General features: G+C 45.9%; 2 protein-coding genes across 11 annotated transcripts in view; one reads left to right on the forward strand and one right to left on the reverse strand.

Annotated features, from left to right (window-relative positions):
- Positions 1-5,749: 5,749 nt before the first annotated feature.
- ENDOG (endonuclease G) lies at positions 5,750-13,541 on the forward strand. The gene is made up of 3 exons (XM_039506859.1): positions 5,750-6,789; positions 11,933-12,042; positions 12,964-13,541. The coding sequence occupies exons 1-3, from the start codon at positions 6,274-6,276 to the stop codon at positions 13,247-13,249; spliced, it is 912 nt and encodes a 303-aa protein (XP_039362793.1). The 5' UTR covers positions 5,750-6,273; the 3' UTR covers positions 13,250-13,541.
- A 403-nt stretch (positions 13,542-13,944) lies between these two features.
- LOC120386863 (putative methyltransferase C9orf114) overlaps positions 13,945-26,824 on the reverse strand; it is a 34,317-nt gene continuing 21,437 nt past the window's right edge. For 8 of the 10 annotated variants that reach the window (XM_039506837.1, XM_039506833.1, XM_039506835.1 and 5 more), the window contains 11 exons: positions 23,679-23,721; positions 23,025-23,144; positions 21,969-22,128; positions 20,827-20,916; positions 19,944-19,993; positions 19,377-19,507; positions 18,686-18,758; positions 18,109-18,207; positions 16,969-17,071; positions 15,711-15,858; positions 13,945-15,192 (listed from right to left, as the gene is read on the reverse strand). In XM_039506837.1, coding sequence (XP_039362771.1) covers positions 15,118-15,192; positions 15,711-15,858; positions 16,969-17,071; positions 18,109-18,207; positions 18,686-18,758; positions 19,377-19,507; positions 19,944-19,993; positions 20,827-20,916; positions 21,969-22,128; positions 23,025-23,144; positions 23,679-23,721 — 1,092 coding nt within the window. In that variant the 3' untranslated portion in view covers positions 13,945-15,117. Of the gene's footprint in view, positions 15,193-15,710; positions 15,859-16,968; positions 17,072-18,108; positions 18,208-18,685; positions 18,759-19,376; positions 19,508-19,943; positions 19,994-20,826; positions 20,917-21,968; positions 22,129-23,024; positions 23,145-23,678; positions 23,722-24,814; positions 24,922-25,797; positions 26,632-26,824 lie in introns of those variants that run through there. The other 2 variants (XM_039506839.1, XM_039506838.1) reach the window with 2 other exon arrangements.

Genomic DNA, 26,824 nt, shown 5'->3' on the forward strand with positions numbered 1-26,824 from the left:
GGAAGTTGGAACTAGATATGTGGTTTTAATCAGTGTAGTTCAAATAAGTCAAACAAGCCTTATGTTACTCACAGCCTTAGAGCAGGGTCCCTGCTGCTGCTGAGACTACTCGTCTTGAGCTGTGTTCAGTGCTGCTGCTATGGCCCATGCTTTACCCTAATTCAAAGGCAGGATATCTAACTTCAAGCAGGCTCATGAAGTACAAAGGGAAAGGCCTCCAGTCCTGTGCTGCAAACATGGGTGTCTTCAGAGGAGACTTAATAGGGATAATGATGGTTTTGCTCTTACACTGAGTTTTTGCATAATATTACCCAGAACACTCCAAGCCTTCTGTCCAAACCTGGATAAGCTCTAGTCATGTAATCTTCATGTTATCCTGTGTACTCTTTGCTGGGAAGTGACTCAAACTCACAGGTCAGATTAACATCAAACCAATCTCTGGATGTGATCTACTGGAGCAATTCAGGGAGACTACCTGGTCCCTTGCGAGAGTCCCGTTCCCTATGGGCAGTTCCTAAAGAAGGGAGAGACATTTGCTGTGGGGATGGTAATACAGAAGGAGATATTTATTAATGTACTCCATTCAGATACAAAGGATCCGGCCAGGTCTGCCTAGATTGAGATTAGTATAGGGTAACCTGTAGCCTGCAAGTGGCGCTGGAATGATCGGAACTCCTGACCCACAGTTCGAGTCAGGGTGATGGCTATGGAAGGAACTTCAGTAGCTGAATATTCCAGCTGCTGCAAGAGCTCCCAAGCACATGGTAACTTGAAGTGCTTTACTCTCCCCGTTAGTGAAGTGCTGGATCGCCTCTGCGTAGCTGTCAATGGGGGGACTGTTCTGTATTTATACAATCTTAAGTGTTTTGCATTACATCTCTTTTATTAGAGGTCAATTTTTATGCTTTCTCAGAGGTCTGCTCACCCTGCTGATGAGACCTGGTAGCAGACTAGCCATAATTGTACCATAACTGGGGGGTTGTCAGCCTTCAGATGTCAGGTTCATGCTGCATTCCAACTCCTAAAAACTGATCAAAGTTCTGTGTAGCTTAGTGAATTTCTAGAGGGACAGTTTATCTTTATGTTGGTGTTGGGGCTGTTAGTGGCTCTGATAGTGCCTGACATTTTTACTCTCATGCTCCTGTGCTGCTTCAGAGTAGCAGTTTCTGTGACCCAGAATAAAAGCACCAGTAATAAGGATGCAGCAGAGTCTTTCTGCTTGGAGGTGGAATTTTAAACAAAGTGGTTGATGGCCTCCCTTTTTACTGAAATCCTTCCTATGGGATAGACTCTCTTTCCCTTAAGAAATGGGGCGGTTGAGAGAATACCATAGCTCTCGGTTTACAGGCAACTATGGCTGCTCCCCATGCCTTTTAATCACTCTCTCTCTGTTGGGCAGCAGCTGTTCCAGGAGAACATGTGATCCATCTACTGAGCTCCCCTGTGCTAGGGAGGCCAGTACTAACTACCCTTTTGTAATTGTAAAGGCTATTGCTGCACACGGGCATCAGACTGGATGATCAGGCCCTTTGGCAAAACTCCCTCTGGAATCATTGAGGCTTGCCTGAATAAGGACTGTAGGATTGAACCCTAAAAGTGGAAAACTTATCCAAAATGCTCTGGCTTCAGAACTTCACAAGATGTCCTCCATGAAAAATCCGCCGCCTCTCCCCAATCATTTATTGATCTCAAGCTTACACATGGTCTTTTGAAATGTTTCATGGTACCTGGGCTGTGTGGCTCACACTTGCCTTAAAGGGAATCCACCCCATCCTACACACACACACACACACTCTCTCTCTCTCTCTCTCTCTCTCTCTCTCTCATTGGTATGTCAATATGGTGATAGTCATGGAATGTAACTTGTTTCTTTTAATAGTAGATTAATAATGGTGGTAGTCAGAAGAGCAAAATCTTTAATACGCTCTGAAATGCTATGTAGGTTTCTTTACAATACATTCATTTGCGATATCATAAATTAGGTCTAAAAGTTAAACTTGTGGGTGGATTGTTTTTCAGTGCAGAACTCTTGTGTTACATAGAAACCCTTTACACCTGTAGGGGAAGTGAGTTAATTTTCTTCGGAGTTAAATATTCCCCTGCTGTGTCTGCAACTCAAATGTTGCAGTACATTGTTGGTGTAGGAGAACTTGAAAGCGACTTTGACTATCCTCTCTGCTTATTCATTCTGAAGGAAGTGAAGAAAGCAGGTGAATGGCGTGAGTGGTGAAGAGTTGGTCTGTTAAAAATTTCAGATAATTGTCAAGGAAATGTCTTTTAAACCTGACCACATCCTTTTTAAAGACGGGAACTAAAAAAAAATCAAATGGTAGCCTGGTTTAGGGCCAAAGTCAACTTCTGCTGAAATCAGTCGAGTCTCTGTTGATTCTGTTGGGAGCTGGATCAGATGTTTAAGAAACAGCACCACAGACGTGAGAGAAGGGCCTGGAACTGATTCAGTTGTGTAGCCTTCTGCATTGATGTATGAAATACTTGATTTTGGGTCTTGCTGCTGCCTTCAATCTCCCAGCTGGCTGGGATGCACGGCTTAAGACCGTGTTTTAGAGTCACCATACAAATCCTGTCCATTCATCTTAAGGAGTGACGAGTGGTTCTAAATGGAAATCTCTGGATTGGGGGGAGGTGGCTGTAATTGAGGATGAGAACGGAGAGCCTCACCTTTCAGTAAAGGGTTACAAATGGCACCCCAGCAGAAAACAAATGGCAGGAGATGCACCTTAGATGTCTCCCTCAGAAGAAGCTTGTGGCTGTCAGCCCAGACTCCTTAGTTTTTGCTGCTCATTTTGATTAAACTCCATTTTTTGGGGTCTCCTCCTGTTTGAACATCGTAGGGTAGGTTTTATTTATGATGGCTTAGTGAGTTGGAGCTGAACGTCTGTAAATGAAGGAGAGGTTCTCTAGTTGACAATGAAACAAAAGGTGTGATAGCGTAGAAGATGTGGGGAGGAGAATGAGGGGAGCTCCCACTTTAGTTCCCAAAGTCAAGACTAGAGAACTCGTAACACTCTGATACAATTTGTGAGGCTGTTTGTTTCCTACTTGAAAAAGCCTCTCTTCATTAGTAACCTAGATCCCTTATTCTTTAAAACTGTGGGCGGTGAAGGGTTTGCTGTGTTGATATTCGAAGGGAGGGAGGCTGTTGAAAGGACTTATTAATTTTTTCCATTGATACTCTGAGGTTATAAAAACAGCTGACTCATTGTAGTATGGGGCTTATTGTCCGCTTTATGGAGCAAACAAACACTATTAGTTGGGAGGAAAAAAAAATTAACTGGGAACCTACTGTCAGCCTTTCTGATTAGTTATCCTAACCCTCATTCCTCAAATAATTTTTAAAGCTGGACAGTATTAACTAGCCCATTGTCTGGTATCTTTATGCATATAGTGGCTGCCACAGACCTATGGGATAGGAAAAATCTGAGGTGGGATTCATGTCTCCAGAACCTTCTCTGTGACAGGAGCAGCTGTAAGAATTTTAATGCATAGTTGCTCTTTCTTGAAGTGCTGGGGTGTGTGTGGGGGAGCCAAATACACAGGTGGAGATTTAAATACCTTAATCATTGAATTCATTAGCTGCTCACTGTATACAAATAACTCATCAAGAGCAGGATCATTACCACTTTGGTTGAAGCTTTCCTCCATCAGGAGGAAAGGCAGGAAACTAAGCTGGATGGTTCAAGAGATGGGGATTGGTCATAAGGGTGAAGGCCAGCACTCTGTGCCCTCACACCCTCCCCCTGGAATCTTGTGGCCTTGGCAACTGGGAGGAAAAAGGAAATGGGATAGCAAAGAGTATAATCCTGAGGTTGGTGGTCATCTTTGTTAGGGAAAGGTGGAACTGTTTTTTCAAAGCAAGTGTTGGCTAGATTAACTTGTGGCTGGAGTTTTGAGGGCCAAACTTGAATTATTTACAGCTCAGCAATGGGTGGCGTGAAAGTCAGAAGCTGCTATAGGTAGCAGAGTGGTATTCAGGAGTACAAGGGCTGTTGCTCCTTTTAACTGAGCATTTGGTGACTTTTTGTATGTTTTAGCCATTTAGAACTTTTTTCTAAAATTCCCTTTTGCAAAAGGGCAAATCTGGTGATTTATACAAATTCAATTTTTTCCTTTGGCTGTTTTAAAAAAAACAACAAAACCCTCTCCAAAAAAGGTATGGAGAACACATCTGTATGTCATGCTTTTTCCAGTGTTTAAAGTGCTTTTGTTAAACACTATTGATTTTGATGAAGTTCCCTTCAGCTAAACAGAGGGTTTTGTATCCATGTTATCTGCTGTCCATAACAATGAGACTCCCCCTAGCCAGGGACTGTGCTCAGAGTTAAAGCTGCTACATGTGATATTACAGTATTTCTAAATGCCCTCTTCTGTAGTATCTGTGAGGGACGAAACAACATCTGCTAGTTGGATGTCAGTAGAACTAATCTCAGTCCACTGTATTCTAGGAGTCTGTCAGTAGCACAGGGTTCTGCATGTATAAGCTAAATCTACCCACCACCACTGCCTTATTCTTTTTCTTAGCAAGATTATCCTATTTGGCTTGTTACTCTGAGCCTTCCTCTATCTATTTCTGCAGTACGATGGTATCTAGTGAGATAGGGAGTGGTGGTGGTGTGTTAAAGGAGGTGGTCCAAACTTGAATTCACAAGGCCCAGAGTGTATCCTCTGATTTATCTACAGGGAACATGCTTAGCAGGAAACAAGCATTTGGACCATATTAACAGCTGAGGGTCACTGACTTTGCAGTACAGATCTAAGCATCACTGTACAAGCCTGGATAGGTAGAAGCAAAAGCTGTTTTTTCTGTTCCCCACCCCTCAAGCCAGTTGCCACAAATCCAGTTGAAGGAACATGCTGGTACCTCTAACTGAAGAAGGGAACAAAAGATCCCTGATATACAATGCCATATTGTAGGCTAGGAGGTGGATTCTTTACAACACAAAACTGGTCCTGCTGTTCATTACCTTTTGCTTTTTATTTCTATAACTTCTCCCATGAACTACAATTACCCATCTGTAATGTCTGTAATTATTTTTTTCACGAATGTTCTGTCGATTTGTCATAATAAATATTTTTCTTTGCAAATACTGATTTCTTTTTCTTTCCCACAGTCTCCTTTGACAGTGTCAGTACAAAGAATTGTCTAATCTTTTGGGGGGTCAGACTATTCATGGTGTGAAAGTGGGCTGAAGAAACTGAAGTATGAAAAGAAATGGTTGTAGTGTGTTTATGCTTTAGGAGCTGAGGAGAGGAGATGGACTCTACCAGATCTCATCCAGCTCTAGCTACAGGTAATGCATCTAAGATTCCTTGTAAGAAGTGAAGTTTTCTATACTTGCAGAGAAGAATGTGAGAAACATGCCTAAGTGTATTCCGACTGGGAATAGAGGAGAAAGCTAATCTAAGGAATACACCATTTATTTTATATCCCCATTTTAACAGGTGTGGATGTTAGGACTAGCTGTATAGCTGCCTCACCATTGCCTCTAGGTACAGACTTGGTCCTCTGACCCACTGTACTAAATACTGATTTTTCCACACACACCCCCCAAGCCACTACACATGGGTGGGGGCACAGCTGTGAAATGACTTATACCTAAGGCTACGACTTAGTCACGGATTCTGTGACTTCACTGGGCCTCAGTGACTTCTTCAGCTGTCAGTGGCTGAAGGCAGGGCTGGAGCCTCCCCCTCCCCAGAGCTGCATACCCCCCTGCAGCTGGGGCTGTGTGCTTGGTGCTGGAATTCTGTGCCCCTGCCCTGCAGCTGTGGCCAGTGCTGGAGTGTGGGACTCCATGCCCCCCGGGTATTTTTAGTGAAGTCACAGAGCATACAGGTTGTAGGCTCCCCCTGAATTTTTGTTGATTGCCTAAGATCTGCGCGTGACTTTTACTAGCAATACCTGCGACACAATCTTAGCCATGCCCAGAACTAGGCTCCAGTGGGGCCTGCTCGGACTGAGCATCCAGCCCTGGGCGGCTTGTTCCTTATTAGCCCAGCAGGGGGCGCGGGAGCTTCCCGCCCCAGGGCTCAGCGCGTTAACTCTTAAGGGGGCGATGCTTCCGCTGGCCCCACCGGAGCCTTAGCGGGCAGGGGCCTTGCACGGGGCCCAGCAGCGCGGGGGTCCTGCTGGGTGCCGGGTCTAGCACCGGCCTGCACCCGGCTGCGCGGGCAGCTGCTCCGTGCTCTGGCGGCGGCCCCTTTAAGGGAGCGGTTCTCCAGCCGGGCGAGGGAAGGTCGCGGCGCGGCCCAGCCATGCAGCGTCTCCGGGGCAGCCGGTGGCTGGTGGCCGGGGCCTCCTTGGCCGTGGGGGTGGGGCTGGGCGCGGGGCTGGGGGGCGGGAGGCGGCAGGGCGGCGGCCCGCCCGCGCCGGGTTTGCTGGCCCGGCTGCCCGTGGTGCCGGTGGTGGCGGCCGCCGACCTCTCCGCGCCGGGGCCCGGGGCCGCGGCCCGCGGCGAGCTGGCCAAGTACGGGCTGCCGGGGCTGCCGGCGCTGCGGAGCCGCGAGTCCTACGTGCTGTGCTACGACCCGCGGAGCCGCAGCGCCCTCTGGGTGCTGGAGCAGCTGCGCGGCGCGGCGCTGAGCGGCCCCTCCGAGCGCGCCGCCTGCGACTTCCAGGAGGACGAGTCGGTGCACGAGTATCACCGGGCCACCAACGCCGACTACCGGGGCAGCGGCTTCGACCGGGGCCACCTGGCGGCCGCCGCCAACCACAGGTGGAGCCAGCAGGCCATGCAGGACACCTTCTACCTGAGCAACGTGGCGCCCCAGGTGAGGAGCCGCCGCCCGGCGCGCCTGGCCCTGAGCCCCCGGTCCCGTGGCTCGGGAGCGGGGCTGGCACCAGCTGGGGAGCGCTCATCTCCCCGCCGCCCCCCCCCCCAGCGTCGGGGACCCGGGTGGGGCCCTCCCTAGTGCACATCCCCCCAAAGCCGGGAGTGGGCTAGGCAGGAATCCTGCGGTCTTCTAAAAACACTCAGCGCTGGGTTGTTTTTATTTGCCTTCATGTTTTGGGGCTCTAGGGGGTCGCTTTTCAAGCCTTTTTCTGTCACCATGATGGCTAGAAACTTTGTTTTTGAGGGAAACTGAGGTTCTTGTGTACTCACATGACTCCAAGAGCTGGGGCTTTAAGGAAAAACGGGAAAATGTGAGAGTTGGCAACACTGTCAGGTTTCTCCCCTCAGGTGGGGGAGAGGGACACCATCAGACTGAGTTGCCCAGCTCCTCTCCAGGGAAAGGGGGACTGCTCCCCATGCTCTAATGTGAGCAGAAATCCCTCTCCCTGAAGGGTAAAGAGGGACACCATAACTGAAGAGACTGGAATAGAACACAGGAGTCCACTTCGCTTTTAAAACTGCCCTTTCTTTCTTTTTGCCAACTTCCAAAACACGATGTGAGTCAGGGGTCCCCAACGCGGTTCCTGCAGGTGCCATGGCGCCCGCGGGGGCATCTAAATGCGCCCACGTCCTGGCCGGCGGTAGAGCATCTGCCAAATTTCTGCGGCATTTCAGCAGCAGCGCCTCTCGGTGACGCCACTTGAGTGGCGTCATCAAGAGGTGTCACCACCAAAATGCTGCAGAAATTTGTCATTTTGGCGGATGCTCTACTGCTGCCACGGTCCTTCATCTGGCGCCTGCCAGACGAAAAGTTTGGGGACCACTGTTGTGAGTAAACATCCCAAATATCTGCACACAGCGCTGTATAGCACTAACCTGTAACTACTAAGGTGAACAGTGACTTAAGTGTTTGACCCCAAGCCCACTGAAGTCAATAGAAAGCAGTGTTGCCAACCTCAGAGCTCTAATTTTAGCCAGTTGTGTAAGAAAAAAGCCCCCAAATTGCCATTTCAAAAGAATGCATAAAAAGGTGAAGTTTGATACACCAATCTGTCTGGACAGGAGGCATAGAAATGTAGGGCTGGAAAGGACCTGGAGAGGTCCCTTAATCGCCCACCTCCCAATATGATGAGGCAGGACCAAGTAAACCTAGACCATTCCTGACAGGGGTTTGTCCAACCTGTTCTTAAAAACCTTCAATGAGGGGGATTCCACAAGCACCCTTGGAAGCCTATTCCAGAGTTTAATTACCCTTAGAGTTAGAATATTTGTCCTAATATATAATCTGAATCTACGTTGCTACAGATTAAGCCCATTGCTTCTTGTACTACCTTCCAGGAGAGAGTGTCTGCCATGTGGGAGGGAGGAAGCTACACAGGGAGAGCGGGGTTCTCTTCCTAGACAAGGGTGGGAAGGGGGAAGCATAAGTCCCATCCCTCCTCCCCCCAGCAGGATGGGGTAAACTGTTGCAGGAGCAAGCGGAAACTAAGGTGCTCTAGTGGAGAAGCTGAGTGGAGTTTGGGGGAAGCCATGGTCCCTGCTGAATGGGCTTACAGGTGGTAACCCACTAACACACTCTCAACATGGGTGACACAAACTGTGTGTTACTTGCATCCGACGAAGTGGGTATTCACCCACGAAAGCTCATGCTCCAAAACGTCTGTTAGTCTATAAAGTGCCACAGGATTCTTTGCTCCCTTTGGGATAAGCTCTTCTAGATAAACTTTCCCTGAACTCCCTATTGATGGTAGAGAATCAAAATCAAAGAATTTGACGGATGCTAATGTTCCTGCCGGTAGTGAGATTTATTCTGGACTATGAGGTGTTTGTTTTCCTTAGTCAAGAATTTGATGTATGTATTATGGGGCCCTAGTCAGCTGTCTTGGGATGGTGGCCCCCATGTGGCTACCCTAAGACCCCGGATCTTCTTGTCCTTCCTGTTACAATATTTGTGGCTAGGTAAGCAAACAAGGACATAACTTGCTCCAACTTGTCATCCATTGCCTGGAACATTTGCTTACTGTCAGGCCCCTCATGCATTGATGGTTTCTTCTGACTTTCCAAGTTCTACCACCTGTCCTACATTTCTTTCTCCTTACTGGCTGACCCTTTATCGTCCCCATTTTCTTGGGGAATGATTTCTTGTTGGAGGTTAACTTTCTACCTCCCAACCCTAGCTCAGCTTTTTCAGCCTCCAGGGCATAAATCCTGCCTGGCAAATCAGAGGTCTTTTCTCTGCCTCGCTGGGCCATTCTTCTGCGCACTACTAGTGCCTTCTGGCTAGAGTGAACATTTAGCTCATGGGGGGGTTTATGTGAATCCAAATCGACTTTGTTCTTTCTCTGACATAGGTTGGTATCTTTTCCAGCTACAGCTGCTTCCTATGAGGGTACTGGTCTGGATTTACAGCACCACTAGCATTTAAGCAAACCCACCTCATTTCTCCATAGAACGACCTGGTGGGTTCATCCTTCCAAATAAAGCTTGTAAACCAAAGGGCAGGGTGTATCTATGCATAGTAGTTGAATTAGCCCAAGGCATGATTTTTCAAAGTTCTGGCTGCTGTCTGGGGATTGGGTTTGTGGCTAATGTCCTCTTTAAAAACCTAATTTTATCATTTTCTGAAACACCTTCAAAATTTGCTAGAGAAGTTTTGACCATAGTAATATGCTCATGAATTTGAGCTCCGTCTGTATAGGAATCAAATGTATCAATATTTAGCTTTTTCAAACAATTATTTTCCTTCTGGGCTTTCAGATATGGGGTGCCCTTCCCTGGGAAGGGTTCTCTCTCTCTCTGAGGACTCCAGGAGCTGCAGGGATCTTTTTAACCTCCACTTAAGAGTACTCCTGTCTGACAATTCATGGTTCTTGTCCTCAACCCTTCTACATTCTGCAATTTTCCTATCCAACCCAGGGCCGCCTGGGAGGCAGCGGCAAGTGGGGCACGAGAATACAGGGGCCCCCACGAGAATACAGTATTCTATAGTATTGCATTTTTTTCTTATGGAAGGGGCCCCCGAAATTGCTTTGTCCCAGGCCCCCTGAATCCCCTGGGTGGCCCTGATCCGACCTATTGTTTGTCCCTCTGACGGCCTCAGCCACTTGATCTATTTCTACCCATAAACTGTCTACAGCAGGGGTCGGCAATCTTTCAGGAGTGGTGTGCCAAGTCTTCATTTATTCACTCTAATTTAAGGTTTCGTGTGCCAGTCATATGGTTTCAGAAGGTCTCTTTCTTTGTCTATAATATATAATTAAACTATGGTTGTATGTAAAGTAAATAAGGTTTTTAAAATGTTTAAGAAGCTTCATTTAAAGTTTTAAATTAAAATGCAGAGCCCCCCGGACCGGTGGCCAGGACCTGGGCAGTGAGTGCCACTGAAAATCAGCTCACGTGCCACCTTCAGTACACGTGCCATAGGTGCCTACCCCGATCTACATCTTGCTCTAACCCCTGTTTTTCCTCTCATAGTTTAATCTCGTTCCTTTGACCAATTCGCTATCAATATTCTGTTGAACAGAATGGAACCAAAAGCATTATAGGAGATAGGATCTTCCTGCAGCATAGTACCTGCTGCCACATCTTTAGTGATCTGGCTAAGGGTTTCTTGTAACTGATCAAAGTCTTGTCTTCCCCATTTTGACTGGTCGAACCCCTCTATCTTTCTAGTTAGTTTACAATGAAGGAAGTTACCTCAATTTCATGTTTCAGATTAATTGGCTGATACTTGTTTAGGGACTGGAATTAACTAACAATCTCACAATCCAAATTTATCTCTATGTAGGTACCTAGATGGCCACCATCAACAGTTACTAATGGTAAATTTCCCCTCCTACACATGCCAGCATAACTACAGCAGTCATATTGCTAGTTGTACTGGTATAACCCACCCCTGTGGACACTTATTCTGGAATAGGAGTGTCCACATGGGAAGTTGTACTAGTATAGTTCGATTGTGGAGAAGCCCTGAGTGCTTCACAATCTTTAATGTATTTGTTGTCCTAACATTCCTGAGATTGGGAATAATATGCTTCCCTTTTTACAGATAGGGAACTGAGGCACATAGAGACTACCAACTTGCACAAAGTTACACAGGAAGCCTGTGTCAGAGTGGGGAATGGTTCTCCTGAGCCCCAGGCCAGTACGGGGACTGAGAACTGCTGGATAAACCTGCCTCTGTAAATAGAAAGGATCATCTAAATTAACTCAAGGGCCACATGTATTTCCTACCAAACTAAGGCCCTGATCCTGCAAACGCTCCCATGTGCCCATAGCTTTACTCATGGGAGTAATCACATTGAAATAAATAAGATCCTTTCACATGTAAAGTTAAGCACATAAATAAGTGTTCCCAGCAGCCTGAAACTTTGTCTCTGGCCCAGGATTAAACCAAAGTGACTTCAGATATACAAAGCATTTCTGTGAGATAACTCAGGTTTATGCTTCCCAAACACTCATGCTGAAGATGATTAAAAACCATCAGATAAATATACTACCCTATAAACAGTGTGGCTTAGCAAATAGAGCACTGGTCTGGGAAGCTAAAGTCCAAGGCCAGTTGGGACCACTACGATTGAGTCTGACCTCCTCTACAGCTGCAAGCCAGTCTGACTTTTTCTATCTTCAACTTCCAGCCATTGCATCTCGTTATATCTTGTCTGGTAGATTGAAGAGCTCATTACCAATATTTGTTCCCCCTGTAGGTAATTATAGACTGATCAAGTCATCCCCTGCACCTTCTCTTTACGCTAAATATTCTCAGCTCCTCACCCTGCTCTCAGCACTCTGGATCCTATTCCTGGCTCTGCTACTGGCCTGCTGGCTGACTGGGGCAAGTTACTTCACTGATCCCTGCCTCAGTTTCCCTATCTGTAAAATGGGGGTGATGATACTGAACACCTTTATAAAGTGCTGTGAGATCTACTGATAATAATAAAAATAATAGCTCTCTTATATAGTGCTTAACTCAAGCTAGAAAGCTTAGGACATATAGGGGTGGATGGGAAGAGAGAACAGAGCTTAGACTGACTTACGTTCTTGACTTTTTCCTAGCTGTATTGTTTGTTTTTTGTTTCTAGGTTCCTCATTTGAACCAGAAAGCCTGGAATAACCTGGAGAAATACTGCAGGAGTTTAACAAAGTACAACCAGAATGTATATGTCTGCACTGGCCCACTCTTCCTACCCAGGTAAATACTAGAGCTGGATTGAAACTGATCTTAAAACATGCATCATACAGGGAAATTAAGATGGGCTAAGAATGTGACTTGTCTTGTCATGCTCTCAGGATAAAGGTCAGAAATAGCAATAGGTACTTCTTTAAAAACATCCCCCAGTTTCCATGTATGCATGTAGGGATTTGTGGGCTAGTTTGTTATGCTTGGGATTAATTTATACATCTTTCAATTGAATAAACCCCTGAAGGGACACTATCAGATTATCTGGGTAGGATTAAAAGGGAAATAATTTAACTCTGATTTATGTTCCTTCAGTGCTTTCTTTCTGCACTTAGTTTGGGAGAGTGACAGCAGCTTAGTCATCTTGCGCTGTATTTCATACACTTTTACAGTCTGGTTATCTTGTCAGATCTGGTACTAATAGTGCCACAGGTGCATTAGTCACAGGCTGCAATAAAGAGCTAATCTAGCCTATTGCATAGTCAGGTTTTCCAAATAAAGGTATAATCTTTGGCTGCAATGAACTATGTTTAGAGGCATGAAGGGCAATCACTTGAACAGACTCAGTTAAACAAGGACCAAATGAGATATGGTGAGGGGGAGTGGAATGTGTTCTGCAGCATGTTCATTCCTGTTTGACTGTGTATAGGGTCTCCCAGATTAGCTTGGGGTCTAGACCCTGCTACAGCACTTGACAACTTTAAATCAAGAACTGACGTCTTTCTAAAAGACAAGTTTTATACAGGAAACACAAGGTGAACTTCTAGCCCTGCATTATGCAAGAGGTCAGACTGGATCATAAGAGCCCCTTCTGGTCTTAGTTATGTGTATATTCATCTAAAGCAATGGAAGACACAATCTGTGCCCTGAGGGGCTTGTGCACATGCGTACTGAGTAAGAGGCAGCAGTAACACCGTCTTGTTCTTTGTGTAGGATGGAGGCAGATGGGAAGATGTACATCAAGTACCAGGTGATTGGCAAGAACAATGTAGCAGTCCCCACACACTTCTTCAAAGTGCTCATCCTAGAGAAGCTCAATGGAGAGATTGAGCTGCGCTCCTACGTGATGCCCAACAGCCCGGTGGAGGAGACAATCCCCCTTGAACGTTTCCTGGTTCCTATTGAGAGCATTGAGCGCGCATCGGGGCTACTGTTTGTTCCTAACATCTTGAAAAGAACAAATCGTTTACAAGCCATCACTGCTGGACGCAACAGCTGAACTCACCCAGGGGATTGATGACAGAACACACTATGGGGTGAAGGCATCTAGTGGAAGGGACTTAAGTTACTACAGTTATTTATCAGGGGTATGTATGGGCTCAAATTTATTCTCTCCCCCGTCCCTGGCTCTTTTCTTTTTTTTTAAATGGTCTAGGGGCTTTTCGTGGGCCTGCACTAATTAATAGGCTGTCTGTTTCCTGAGGAGGCAAATACCAAAGATGTTGTACCCTTGTATGTTTGGCCCTAAAAATGGTTCCTGGAACTTAATAAAAAGTCAGTGCAGTATTTAGAAGTGCTTCCCCACCTACTTTTATGCTTGGCTCAATGGGTGTATCTCTAGGTGCTGCCCACAAAGCAAATGCTCTTCCTGAGCTATATGCTTTGAGTATGAGCCACAGGGGTCTCAGGATTAACTTATTTTTGAGGGTGACTCTTTCCTGTTATCCTTGTGGAACAATGCATTTTGTGCCAGTTTCACTAATCCATGTTTTGGATTTTCAGTGAAAATTAGTAGTTTACTAACAGCCAGTACCATGATGGTAGACTGGGCTCTTCCAATTATTTCTCTAGTCCTCCTCATTGTTTTAGCTTTCAAACTTAATAGACTCTGCCTGTCCTTTAATAGAAGTAGGTTTTAAGGTTCATGATTTCAGGTAGGGAGCCAACTGCCCTCAGGAAAGCTCAATGCTGTCTTAAGAGTGAGGGCATCAGTGAAGTCCCATCCTTGGTGGCTTATAAGGCCCATGGTGCTTACAGGAACTGTAGTGTCCTTTAGGAAGTTAACATTGTAATACCAACAGGCTCCTGCCAAAATGATTAGGCTTGACTCTAAGTGGCCATAAGGGAGCTAGACCCTCCCTGTACAGAAAAGAAATGAAGGACCATTTACACTACAGTGTCTGGGTTGTATACCTACTGTAGCTGGCCCAACAGCACCATTGTTGCTTGCAAGAAAGTGTTAGTATTTCACCAGTGCTAAAACTTTACCTCAATATGAGGTTCAGATGGGGTACAACCATAGGTTCAGTTGTGACGCTTATGTCCACTAGCCAGAGGAGCGTCCCAGGCACTCCATGCATTGACTGGATCTCCAGAAATTTACACTCACCTCCTTTGTTATAGTGGGTACCTATTGCTGTATGTCAGTTTAAATGGTCATGTTACTGTGCAGCCTTGCAGCAAAAGAGCTGCTCTTCAGACAGTGACTTGAAAAAGGGGGTCCTCCTAGCCACTGAAGTTACACAGCACCATTTTGCATCAGTTAACTTGCATATATCATCTTGAAGCTGCCCCACAGTGTCCAGAAGCCCTCAAGAGTAATGTTGAGGTAGAAAGGCCCAAAATGGCCATTAGCTACTTAGACCATGCTCTTTAGTGGTGCTTAGACAGCAGGCATTCAATGCCTTGGGAGATCAGGTCCCTAATTCTTTGCCTCAACCCCCACTTTCAAAAACTCCAGTGCACTAAATATGACAGTTCAGTTTTATTTTTTCCAGCACCTCCCTTGGTGCTGCATGATCCACTGACAGGCTTCCCATGCTGATGTGAGGCAGCAGCTAGATCCATTTACCAGCACTGTTTAGTTTGGGGAGCATACTCCAAGTAGCCCCAACCAGTGTAGAGTCACAGTACTTAATCTCAGACTCATGTTTGAGTCAGTTAAAAAGCTGTAGCCATTTTGGTAATGGTACTGTGCTTTTCTTGATCACTCTCAGAGGCTGGAGTGTAGCAGGCTGCCTTGGGGACTTACCCAGCAGCTCTTCCCAGGTGTAGGGTTAGCATAACTTGGAATGAGCTATCTGAGGAGAAGGAAGAGTGCTGGTGCAGGTGAAAGCAAGAGAAGGTAGTCTCAGTTTTTTCCCCCCTTCAGCTACCATGGGCTTTCCTCACGGCCTCATCAATGTGGGGTCTCAGTGCAGACAGAGATATCAGTACTGCTTCCTGGAACCAACAGAAAGTAGGGTCAGCTCCACTGTTCAAAGGGTGGCACTTCAGCATACATCACTTAATACAAACAAGTTTCATGACTGTTTGCAGAAGGGTAGTAGTGGGATTCATGTGCTTGTACCTATAGCAGATATGGATGCAGAAATACAATAGCCCAGCCAGATTCACTACTGAAACCTTTAGAGACTCAAACTACCCTTTAGCATTGAAGCTCTTTGGGCTTGGAATTGTTTTTTTTTTGTTTGGGATTTGTACAGCACCTACCACAATGTCACACTACCACAAATAATAGTTTATCTCCCAGTTCAAACACTGAACCTAAAGATCTGTTATAAAAAGAGTACATTTTAGAAAGACCACTTGTATAATTGGAGCTAGGAGAGCACTACCAAACTACTTAAATCACAGCTAGCTGAGACATGTTTTCCTCTGAGGAAGAAAGCTACTGGGAGGGGATTGATCCTTAGGAGGAAGATGCTGCCATGCATCATGCTATTATTCATGTGACATACCTCTGTCCTGATGGTGCGGCTGCCCTGGCTGGGACATGTGTTCAGGTAAACATCAAACAAGACACTTGGGTCAGTGCTCTCCAGGTTTGGGTCACCATCCACACCAGCCTCCAGGCCTTGGAGACCTCCAAATACTATTAGGATATGGCTGGAAGAGAGCAGACACACACAGGTTTATAGGACAGGAGAAGGCTGGATCCTACCAGCAATCTTTAATAACACTACTTAGCTCTTATAGCATTTGTCATCAGTAGACCTCAAAGCCCTTTCCAAAAAAAGGTCAGATGTTGTCATCCCCATTTTACAGATAGGGAAATAGAGGCACAGAGATGAAGTGATTTGACCAAGGTCACCCAGAGCAGGCTAGTTAATAGAACCTTTAACAGCTGTATGCAATTTGCTGAAGCCCAGCACAAGTGATGGTTCTGGTTCTTTGTATGTGCTGTAAGTGCAGAACATACAGTGTCTAGTTCTCCCAATACACTGAACAAAACACCACTCAACTATATAACCAGAGAAAAAGGGAACAGATGGCCTTGGAACTAAAGTTGCCCCTGTCCCCAACTGCCATCCAAGCAGCTGCAAAAATATCCTAAATGTACCCCCACAATGACAGCATCTAGTGAGCTACATTAATGACTGGGTAACTCCTGCTTTGACAAATTTGATCAGAAGATCCAACCCATGGAAATGCTCAGGGTTTAGTTTTGGCCTAGTATATGGGGAAACACTAGGAAAGAATATCATAGCAGGTAAATCAGGGCTTAGCTACACATACAGCCCTGCAGTGCCGAGCAAAGATACTACCTACCCCAATGACAGCACATCTCCTATTGGCATAGTTAATCCACCTCCACAAGAGGCAGAAGTTATGTTGACAGGAGAAGCCCTTCCATCAACATAGTACTGTCTACACCAGAAGTTGGGTTGGTATAATTACATCACTCGGGGATGTGGAAAATCCATCCCTGAGCGATGCACTTATATAGACATAAGTCTGTTGTGTAGATCAAGCCTCAGAACAGAGCATGGTGGTGCAAATCCCACCACAGTGAATGGGAGTTGTACGCTTGCATCTGAGGATATGAACCCTACTGCTGCAGAGGAAAGCCTTCTTGCCAGGGAAAATATTCTCACAGCAGCACTGGCTACAGCAATTCTCTCAAATGCACTGATTGTTCTGCCACAGGCATCTTGCTCCTGGGGCTGGTCTGCCAGCGAAGGGATGGGATGAACAGCAAGGAACCAGTCCAGTTACCTGAAGGAGGGGAGAGTTGCTTGGTCCACACAGGTCCCTCGCTCAGAGGTCCCAATAGAGAGATCATAGCCTTCTTTAAAAGGGCATTCGGCAAAAACAGCACCTGGGAAACAAGCATAAAAGGAAAGTAGATGGTGGCATCCCCTGCTTTAGAGGGTTCTAAATACAGTAGTTTTAAACATTTCATACTTTATACACCTAAAGGTTAGTAACTAAGAATTGCTTCTGCCGCCTCCTACATTGTAGTGGTATTCAGTAGGTGTACTATTAATTAGTGTCTAAAATCACTCTTCTTTCTCACCAAGATGCCTCCAAAGTCCATCAGCAGAATGGCACCATAATTCCTCTTTCAATCTTAGGATCTTTCCTGAAAAATACTGGCTCTTACACCAAATGCTGACCCAGTCCCAGGCTGGCATGTCTGTCAGGAATCACTCAAGGGCTAAGGGGGTAGTAGGAGTGTTCGTATCTAGCTCACACTCAGTGATTACATACAGTAGGATGGTACCTCTAGTATTCAAATCTCCTACTTCTGAAGGGGCTCTACAGGGATCTTCTACGTTTTGGAACCTGGTCTGCCGGCGAAGGTCCCACTGATAAGCGAGGGAAAGCAGAATTACTAGGGCTCTTAGGAAGCTGTGACACCTGAGCTGTTGGTACTTAAGGGTGGGAACGTGTAGCTAGCCAGGGTAGGTGCAGAGCATTATCTCTTGCCTGCATTACTACGATCACTATTAGTTTCCCTTCCCAAATTCTATCAATGTTCAGATATTGGATCATTCCCCATCTTCTATATCAATGAGAAGTGAAGTTACTAAATCCAGGGGGCAAAGAGTAAGCAGGTGAGTACAGGCTCGTTACCATACCACCTTTCCTCCACCACCAGAAGCTATATAGGGTCAAGGAAACTAGAGATGGAAAATACCTATTAAATCATCAATGGCAGCACATGGGCCCCAAGAAAAAGGAAGAGGATGTTAAAGAAACAAGCATCTGGCTTGTGCTGAAGGTTTGCAGCAAGTACAACTAGAATCTGTGTAGAAGTGAATGTAAATGTCTACAGGGAACTCAGCAAAAGTGGATCTGGCTACTGCTGCCCTGGCCCCAGCAGGTAGGTGACAGAATGCAGTGTAAACTTACTCAGGCAGGAGGCTAAGCGGACATTGTAACCCCAGTACAGGCCAGACACAGTCCGTGGATGGTTCGAGGATACTACAGTGCCTTTCTGTGTTTTACTGTCTGGAAAAACAAACAAACAAACAAACAGTGGGTTAGCATAGCAAACTACAGTTCTCCAGACTGTGCTGGAAATCAACCAGCAACCCCCTGTGCCATGTTCCCAACACTCTTCCCTAGCACATAAACAAGCTCTACCCCTTAAATTTAATAAGAGCCTGTAAGAGTTTAGTCTATTCAGCACAGTCTATACATTGATGAAACTCAAAACATGGTTGAGCTCTAAACAGCGCAAACATTAAGACAGAATAAATGAGTAACTAACACTTGAACTGAGGGGCATGGGGCTAGTTATTCACTATAACTGGGTATGATGATTCCTGAACATGTTTAAAGACGCCATGTGGCAGACATGATATCGCCCGAAGGCTGAGGGTGTTCAGTGCAAAGACTAACTTCTGCAGGACTAAGCCTATACTACGGATCACATTGGTAGTATTACCCGTCTCGCCTGTCCAGAGGCAGGATGGCAATAGATTACCTGGATTTTGCTGCTTGTCCAGTTGAACAGTGACTCGAAGACCAGACTCTAGCTGTTTGTCTATCTGAACCTCCTACAACAATAGACCACAAGTACAAAAGGGTTTTAGATGCAAGGACTCCCACCCACAGGAAAGCTACAGCTGACAAGCAAAAAATAAAGATCACTTTTGGGAACTCAAATTACACTCTCAGCCAAGACGACAAGTTCCACCACGAACTGCATAGCGGACTGTTCAGAGTCCACACTGTATAGTGGGGGATGGACTCCATAAAACCTATAGCCCTTCAAGAAACTTAGTTGGCTTAGAACAGCTGCAGTGGATGATACATTTCCAGTTCAATGTGCTGGATAACAATAATCATTTGTTAATAAAGGCAAATGGTAATTGGAGGATTTTGCCCTACGGCAGGACGCTAAGAGGCACTGACACCTCAACCAGGCCCCAGCAGAGGGTGATATCAACATTAACACAGAAACCCAGATCAGAGGAGACTGAAATAAATAAAAATGGGGCTCAGGAAGCATGTGTTGCTAGAAACTGTGTCCCATTCCATGGTGGGACATGGCCCTTCAAGAAACTCACTGGTAGCTTATTGCCATCCTAGTCTGATTGTATTTGACCTTGAAAGGAGTGACTGATAAGTGGAAGGAGTTTACTCTGCGTATCTCAGGGGCAAACAGGCCATACCTTCCTCATACCACAGTTAACAAAGGAGCCTTTGCCTGGCTTGGTAGGCCGGGCTAACACCACTCCTTCCCGGTATTCTGATTCCTCATCTATCCGCACATGATGAGGGCTGTCCAATGGGTTCAGGAGTCCTGAAACAGTACAGAGAAAAGTGGGGGAGGGGTAAAATATATATTGAAGGACAGATTGCACCTGGAGGCAGATTATAAAGGGATTCATCCTGCTTCTCCAGGCCCTGCCCCCACCCTCATTCCCTCCCCAAACTGATGAAAAACCATGAAATGGTCCACATGTGTGCACAGGCAGAGACGCATCCCAGTTATGATGAGGAACACAAGCGTACTATCTCGGACAAGGAAAAGCCTTAGCAACTGCCACTCCTTACAGACCATAAGAACACTAAGGCCAGGACCACACAAACTGGAATGGTGAGCGGGCTGCCCAAGTATGTAGAGTGGAGGGAGCCCCATGTCTATTTACTTCACCGGGGGGGGGATGGGGGAGAAGGGCAGGACTATGCCTTAGGGATGGGAAGGTGGTGTCAAGGGGATATAATCACATCCTTACCTGCAAACTGCAGATCCTGGTGTTTCGGGAAAAATGATTTTCTCAGGTATCTGTTCAGAGAGATTCAAGTCTCAAAATTGTAACAAGCTTCTTTCAGGCTTCATTTTAATTTGAGATTTCCAGCTTTAATCAGGAAATGAGCCCTGTGGTACCACATACCCTACAAGGCTAAGGCTCCTACAGAATGTAAATGGGGGATTAATACTGATCATTTGCACCCTACACATTCCTGCAGCTCTTTCAGTTGCCAAGATCTTTTATTTCTTGGGAGTTTGGGTCTGAATTCTAAGCAGAAGTTACTGCTCCTCTGGCTCACATGAGTTCTAATGGTTGCATCCCAACACTGATAATGCACAGCAGCCCTTGTTCCGTATGCAGATCTCATACTTCAGTATGCCAATAGTGTATCTGGACTCAAGATGTGAGCATAACAAGTGAATCAGAACAGAATCTATCTCCAGATAGCACAATACAGGAGAAAAAAATATATATAAATGATGTTGGCCATCCACTACCCAACACCTGCTCCTGCAATCTTTGACAGAGGTGTTACATAATTCCATGTTAATAAACTAAGCCCTGGTCTACACTAAGCTCGGGGGTCGAACTAGGGTACGCGAATTCAGCTACGTGAATATAATAAGCTGCTGAATTAACTAGTTAGACTTACTTTTTTACTTATCATCAGACACCGCTCCAGCGGGCTCTCTCGTCAGTCCGCGCAGCTCCTCCTCCGCCTCCTGCGAGTAGGAGAGTTCGAACTAGCGCTTGGGGTCGAACTATCGCCTAGATCAGACGAGACGCGAGCGTTTCTAAGTGTAAACTAAGGTATTAAACTAAGACTGAATCTGCGTGGTGTGCAAAGCTATCACATTGGTCTTACTGAGGACACTCCAAATATTGTAGAATCCGAGCCAGCTGCACGCAGGCCTGTCCTTTCTTTCCAATCCCGTCAAACTGCCCTTCCACAGTCCTGAAAGAAAATGGATGCAGTCTGTGATCTTCCAAGACATTTATACAGCCCCTAGAGTGAGTAGATCTACATGAGGCCACATCCCATTCCTATTTAATTAAAACGTATACAACTAGAAACAGGACTTTAAAAAAGTGGTTCAAGATATAGAGTCCTTCACTCTTGTTGGCAATTCAGGTCTGACCCAGGTCAGAAAAGATCTTACATTATAAAGCAGCCATCAGATACTAGATGTCTGTGACCAACTTCTGCTGGTGAGAGTCAAGCTTTCAAGCTTGCAGAGCTATTCTTTAGGTTCCTGTAAATCTAGTGTGTGTTCGTTGCATGCTGGTGAGATCCACGCACTTCAGCGTTTACGTGAAACCTACTTGCTCTTATGGGACTTGAGTGTCTATGGAACCAAGCTATTTCTTGGTTTACATATAGAGTCCAAATTTGCTCCAACGTTGTGCATTACCACCTTTATATCAGATTTGAACTATAAACTGGGCACTGAGCTACTGTATGGTCTAGTAGTCACAAAGAACCTACATTTGAATGGATTTAGTGCTTCTGAAAGATAACAAGGTGTCAGGCTCCAGAGCCATCTTCCCACAGACTGGAACTGTTCATCTAGTCCTTTGGCTTTTTTGCTGACACTAAACAAAGATGCCAATTGTTTAAGCAAATACAATCTGGACACCTGTCCGCTAGCAACCAGACACACCACCAATTCATCTCACAGGCCACCTAATAGTCACCAGGTGATGGCTTTTGGTCACTACTTCTGTGGGGTGAGTGCAAAATGGTTATTAACAACCCTCTAGAACCATCCAACCTATTATTTTATTTCAGTCATTAGTCTTCCTGTTTGGGGAATAGCCACTGCTGCCCCCCCCGGTGCCACACACACACGGAAAAAAAGAGTAATTAGGGAGATCTCATCAGACAAAGTATTTGACAGGGAGAAGCCACAGCTCTGTTTCCTGCTGGCCTTCATTTGAGACAAGATACACAGAAACTGGAAACACTGAGGGACAGGTTATTCAGGGAAGACAATGCGTCACCCTTACCTTGAATCTTCTCCTTGCTCATCAAACACCACAATCTCATCCACACAGAAGATGGCACAGGCCCTGGCAATTTGCCCAGCAAGGTATGTCCGCAACTCTGGAGACTGTGCATTGTTCAAGATGGAGCCTGGCAGAGCTACACTAACTGTGTAATGACGTCCTAGAAAACAAGAGTGGGAGAAGAGCCAGAGCTTGGCAGTTCTACTCCCATTTGTGTTGCTAAAGTACAGCATTAGCTTTTAGTTCTTTCATTTTAACTGTAAGCGTTTCGGGGCAAGGAGTGTCCTGTGTTTTCACAGCACCTGGTACAAAGGGGCCCCAATTCGTACCAAGACTTCCACACTACAAATGACAAGATTCCAAAGCACTCCAATATAGTGCCTTTTACAGAGTAAGGGCCCCACTCCTCTTCCCACAGAAGTCAATCGGACTTTTGCCATTGGCTTTAAAGCAAGCAGGCGAGGGCACCAAATCTGAAGTATTAACTAGACTCTAGAAGACTGATCAATGGACACAGGAATTTTACAGAGGATTGTGCAACAGGCTAGCTATTTTGAAAGGAACAGGGACTACTGCATTCTTCCTACATGAGTACTAAATGTTTCATCGTTTTGTACTGTCCAATACACATTTGTCATCATCTTTTTAGCACAAGAATGGAGGGAGGCTACAATGAGGAAGAATTATGGGATACTGCGACTGAGTACAATGAAACCTATATTTAGCAACAGGACTTTTGCTGGTCTCTTTAGTGGCCACTTCTTAGAGGTGGAGCACAATTGCACTCTGTACACTTGAGGACACTTAGGAGACATCTTAAGACAGCAGGTTGTCTATTAAGTGGTCTCACATACACCACTCACTGTACTGAATTAGTGCCTACCTATGTCTTTTAACTGGTATGCGATTATACCAGTTCTATGAAAGTTAAGTGATAAGATATCCTTTACTGCCTACACAGGTGAGATGCATCTCAAGCAACTAAAATCTGCCCCTCACACACTAGATTCTCCCGGACCTCACACACAGCCATTCCCATCAACTCAAGGCTGTTACCTTTGTCTTCCTTTGCCTTTTCTTCTTCTTCTTTTTGTTTTTCCATCACCTCCTGCATTCGTTTCTTTTCCAGTTTTTTCAATAGCTTTATCTCCTTCCATTTTTTCTTCTCTTCTTTTTCTGAAATGGAGAATAACCATCTGGTTTAAATAAGAAGAGACAATAATGTAATGGTTTATCACCAGAATTCAAGTAAATTAAAAAACCTACTATGGTTAGGGCAGTTAGAGAAGATCTGGTGATAGCATGGGGACAGAGACACAGGGGAAGAAAACAGGAATCTAATATGACATCAAGATTGTACACCTGAGTGCCACATTATCAATGGTAAGGCAGAAAAGACTGTCTTCTTTCCTGAGAAAATCAACAAAATGCTAATCAGGACTAATTTTATGTAACATGAAGACACATCCAGTAGAAATTGGGCATGCTTGTCACTTCACACATGCTACCACACCAGTCCTCGGATGGCAACTTCTTGATCATGAGTCAGACTACTTTGGCTTTGAATCAATGACCCAAAAATAAAAAGACTCTGGATTTCATGAAAAGCCTGTTCTCCAGCTAGTCAAGCTATTTGATGGATGTTCGAAGGTTTATTTCTAAAAGCACTGGAAATTATACACACAATATGTAGAAAAAGTGTCTCCTTACTTTCTTGTTTCCATTTACGCCAGTCAACCTTTTTTTCTTTCTCCTAAAAAATAAGCAGTAAACTATTTACATTTCATCAGCTAGCTATCAAGGCTCACAAAAGTTATCTGTACAACAAAAAAAAAATCATCCAGATGTAGAGCTCTCTCAACAAACAAGGCATTGGGAGAGACAGGTTAAGGAAGTGATGGTGCCTCTAGAATCAGAGAGCCCTCTCTGCCTCGTTTACAGAAGCAGGATTGTGGCCTTTACTCCAGTTAGATTGTGCACTCTAGCATTCAAGGGCTTCTCTATACTAGTGAAATTTGCACCCATTTTTATGATGTAGTTACATCAGTGTAAAACTTTTAAGGTAGGTATACTGTACTAGTGCAAAACAGGGCATGTAAACATACCCATTTTGAAATGGTGTACTGTGCAAACCCTTGGATTGGATACAGAGTAGCTACACTTACACCCCCTTCCTCCCTCCCCAACAAACAAAACACAATATAGATAGGTCAACACTTTCATTTCTGGCCTTTCCAGGGCATGTCCACATTGCACTGTAAACCCAAGCACGTGGGACCTGTGGGACCGGTGCTTCCAAGCCCTCACTTTGAGCACCCTAACTGCATTGTAAATCTGGGTTTACAATTGCTGGACCCAGGCCTGACATCCATGCTAAAGCGTCCATACTGCACGATACAGACCTTCTGACCAGAGTCCGTCACTTGAGCTGCATCCAAATGACAGGGCTTGGACCTGGGCTCAGCTCCCCAGCAGGACTTAAGGCCTGGGAGCTTGCTGACCCGAGTCAGACAGATCTGTGTGTGAACAGGGGCAAGGCGGGGGGATGAGAGGGTGGGGAGCGGGATTCAAAACTGAGCGGGGTTGAGCTGCTGAGCCTGAGGTTTACACTGCAGTGTAGACACACTCCCAGTTGGGAGGGTGGCTCTGACACGTGTCTGCGCCCACAGCACAGCCCCTGACCGGCCTTCAGCGGGGAAGGCACAGCCTGGGCCCGATTCAGATCCCGCCCCGGTGTCGCTCCGGCCCACGCCTCCGGGGCTCCCTGGTGGGAGCAGGCAGCCCCCGCGCCCGGGGAGAGCGCGCAGGGGGCAGGGCTGAGGGGCCCCCCCACCACCACAACCCACCTGCAGGCCCCGTGGCCGCTTAGCACCATCCGCCATTTTCCACCGACACTTCCGGTCTTCGCGGATTACTATTGGACGGAGCGCGCAAGGCCCCGCCTCTCATGCCCCTTCCCAACGGCCCGCGCGGATGAGTCACGTGACAGCGGAGGCGGGTAAAAACTCCGCGGCCGGGAGGGGCGGCCACGTGCCAGCCCCGCCCCCGCCCGGTCCCCCAAGCTAAGCAGGTTCCCTTTCGCTCCACCCGTGGATGGGAGACCGCGCCTGGCCAGGCGCTGCTGATTCACTGGAGAGGGAGGGGAACTCAGCCACGTAACGTCCCGACTAACTCAACGGGCCTGCATAGCACAGGGTACCAAAGTCCAGGGGCTCGTGTATGACCGTAGGGCCATGGGCTCTGGGGACAGGCCTAGGGCAGGGTCATGTGTGCACAGTGGTGCAATGCAAAAACCAGCAGTAATGGCAAAAGAAAATGTAATTTTAAATCCCGTTCTTTTTTATTGTAATAATCTGACAAATCCTTTAATCCTCACACCTTTGAAACATACAGGAAAGTGATAGGTGTTTTAAGTGATCCTTCCTTGGCCTAGACAGCAAGGTGAATTCTCTTCTCAGACTTTGTCCATACTGGACTTTCATCCATAAAACTTTTGTCATTCAGGGGTGTGGGAAAAAAACAAACCCACACATCCCACCTAACAAAAGTTTTACTGACAAAAAGTGCTGATGTGAACAGTGCTGGGGGGGTGGGGGGAAGCTCTCCTGCCGACAAAGCTAACACCACTCATCGTGGGTGGAATTTTTTGTTGGCGGGAGAGCCGACAAAGAGCAGCTTTAAATTAAGATGCCACATCAGAGTTAATTATCTAAACTTTGTCAAGAATAATCCAGATGTTCCCACACGGGAGCATCTGAAGGACACAAATACACAAAATCTCTGCTAGCTCCCCTCACTACTGAATTTCTATAAAGCACCAAAAGTATACAGGGAAAGGAGGACAGGCCCTGCAACTTTAAATTCTTTCCTTCCTAGTTGAATCTGTGCATCATTCTTGAAGGTCTGAAGTATCTGCTTTATAATTTGGGTGATACTCTGCTAGGAAGTGACAATTAGAGCTCAGACAGTCCTGGTTCTATTAGGAGGATGGAGGGGAGAGTTTAAAAAGGTAGACTAGACTAACTACTTGGACAGTCTATTTTCTGGATGAGCTGGTAGTCCATTCTGCAATGTGATGGAACAGAAGGAACCAATGGGAAAAGTTCTGATAAAGAAAAAGTTCATCTGTCATTGGACTCGAATGATTTAGGAACACTGGGAATACAGCCTATTTAGAATATACAGAATGTTATGGGGCAGGAGAGGGAGCCCAGCAACCATTTTTGCCTTGTGTTTTAGCTGCATGGAACTCAGTATGAATAAGTCAGTGAAGCTTCTGAAAGCAAAATAAAAAAAAAAGAGGAAATAAATGTTTGCCAGTGTATATACAGGCTCATAAGTCCCAAGGAACAGTAAAACCTTTTTGCTACTGGACAGCAATGAGAAGCTTTGAACCAGATCCCAGGGCTGATAAACCTCTTGCCTATGTGCATGATAGAGAAGATGACTGAAATCCAATTATGCAATAAAGAGTTAAAATAAAGACAGTAAGCAAAGAATCTGTAGCAATGATGGCTGCATCAAGGAGAGCAGGACATAGCAGCAGATCAGGGCAGAGTGCAGGCGAGCCTGCCTGGTATTCGGTCCAAAGCATTCACTGGCCAGTTTTCTCCAGACTCCATTGTTGCAGTATGTCTTCTGCTGCCTTCAGCGTAGCTTCCGCCTGAGCAAACACCAGACTGTCAACCCTACTAGGCTCCATGCCCACACCCGCCCTCTCCACACTGAATAATAAAATACTTATGTAAGATTTATATCCCCCGTTTCATCCTGAAGGATCACAAATGCTGTATATACAGCACCACTGAAATGCAGCCACTGCTGGGACAGAGGGCAGCAGGCAACTAGTGCACATC

The sequence above is a fragment of the Mauremys reevesii genome, linkage group 19, assembly GCF_016161935.1.
Source record: "Mauremys reevesii isolate NIE-2019 linkage group 19, ASM1616193v1, whole genome shotgun sequence".
Taxonomy (NCBI): Eukaryota; Metazoa; Chordata; order Testudines; family Geoemydidae; genus Mauremys; species Mauremys reevesii.

Coding starts and splice junctions, on each gene's coding strand:
- ENDOG (XM_039506859.1), top strand. CDS start 6,274: ATGCAGCGTCTCCGGGGCAGCCGGTGGCTGGTGGCCGGGGCCTCCTTG. Junction 6,790..11,932: donor TGAGCAACGTGGCGCCCCAG/GTGAGGAGCCGC, acceptor TTTTGTTTCTAG/GTTCCTCATTTGAACCAGAA. Junction 12,043..12,963: donor GGCCCACTCTTCCTACCCAG/GTAAATACTAGA, acceptor TTCTTTGTGTAG/GATGGAGGCAGATGGGAAGA.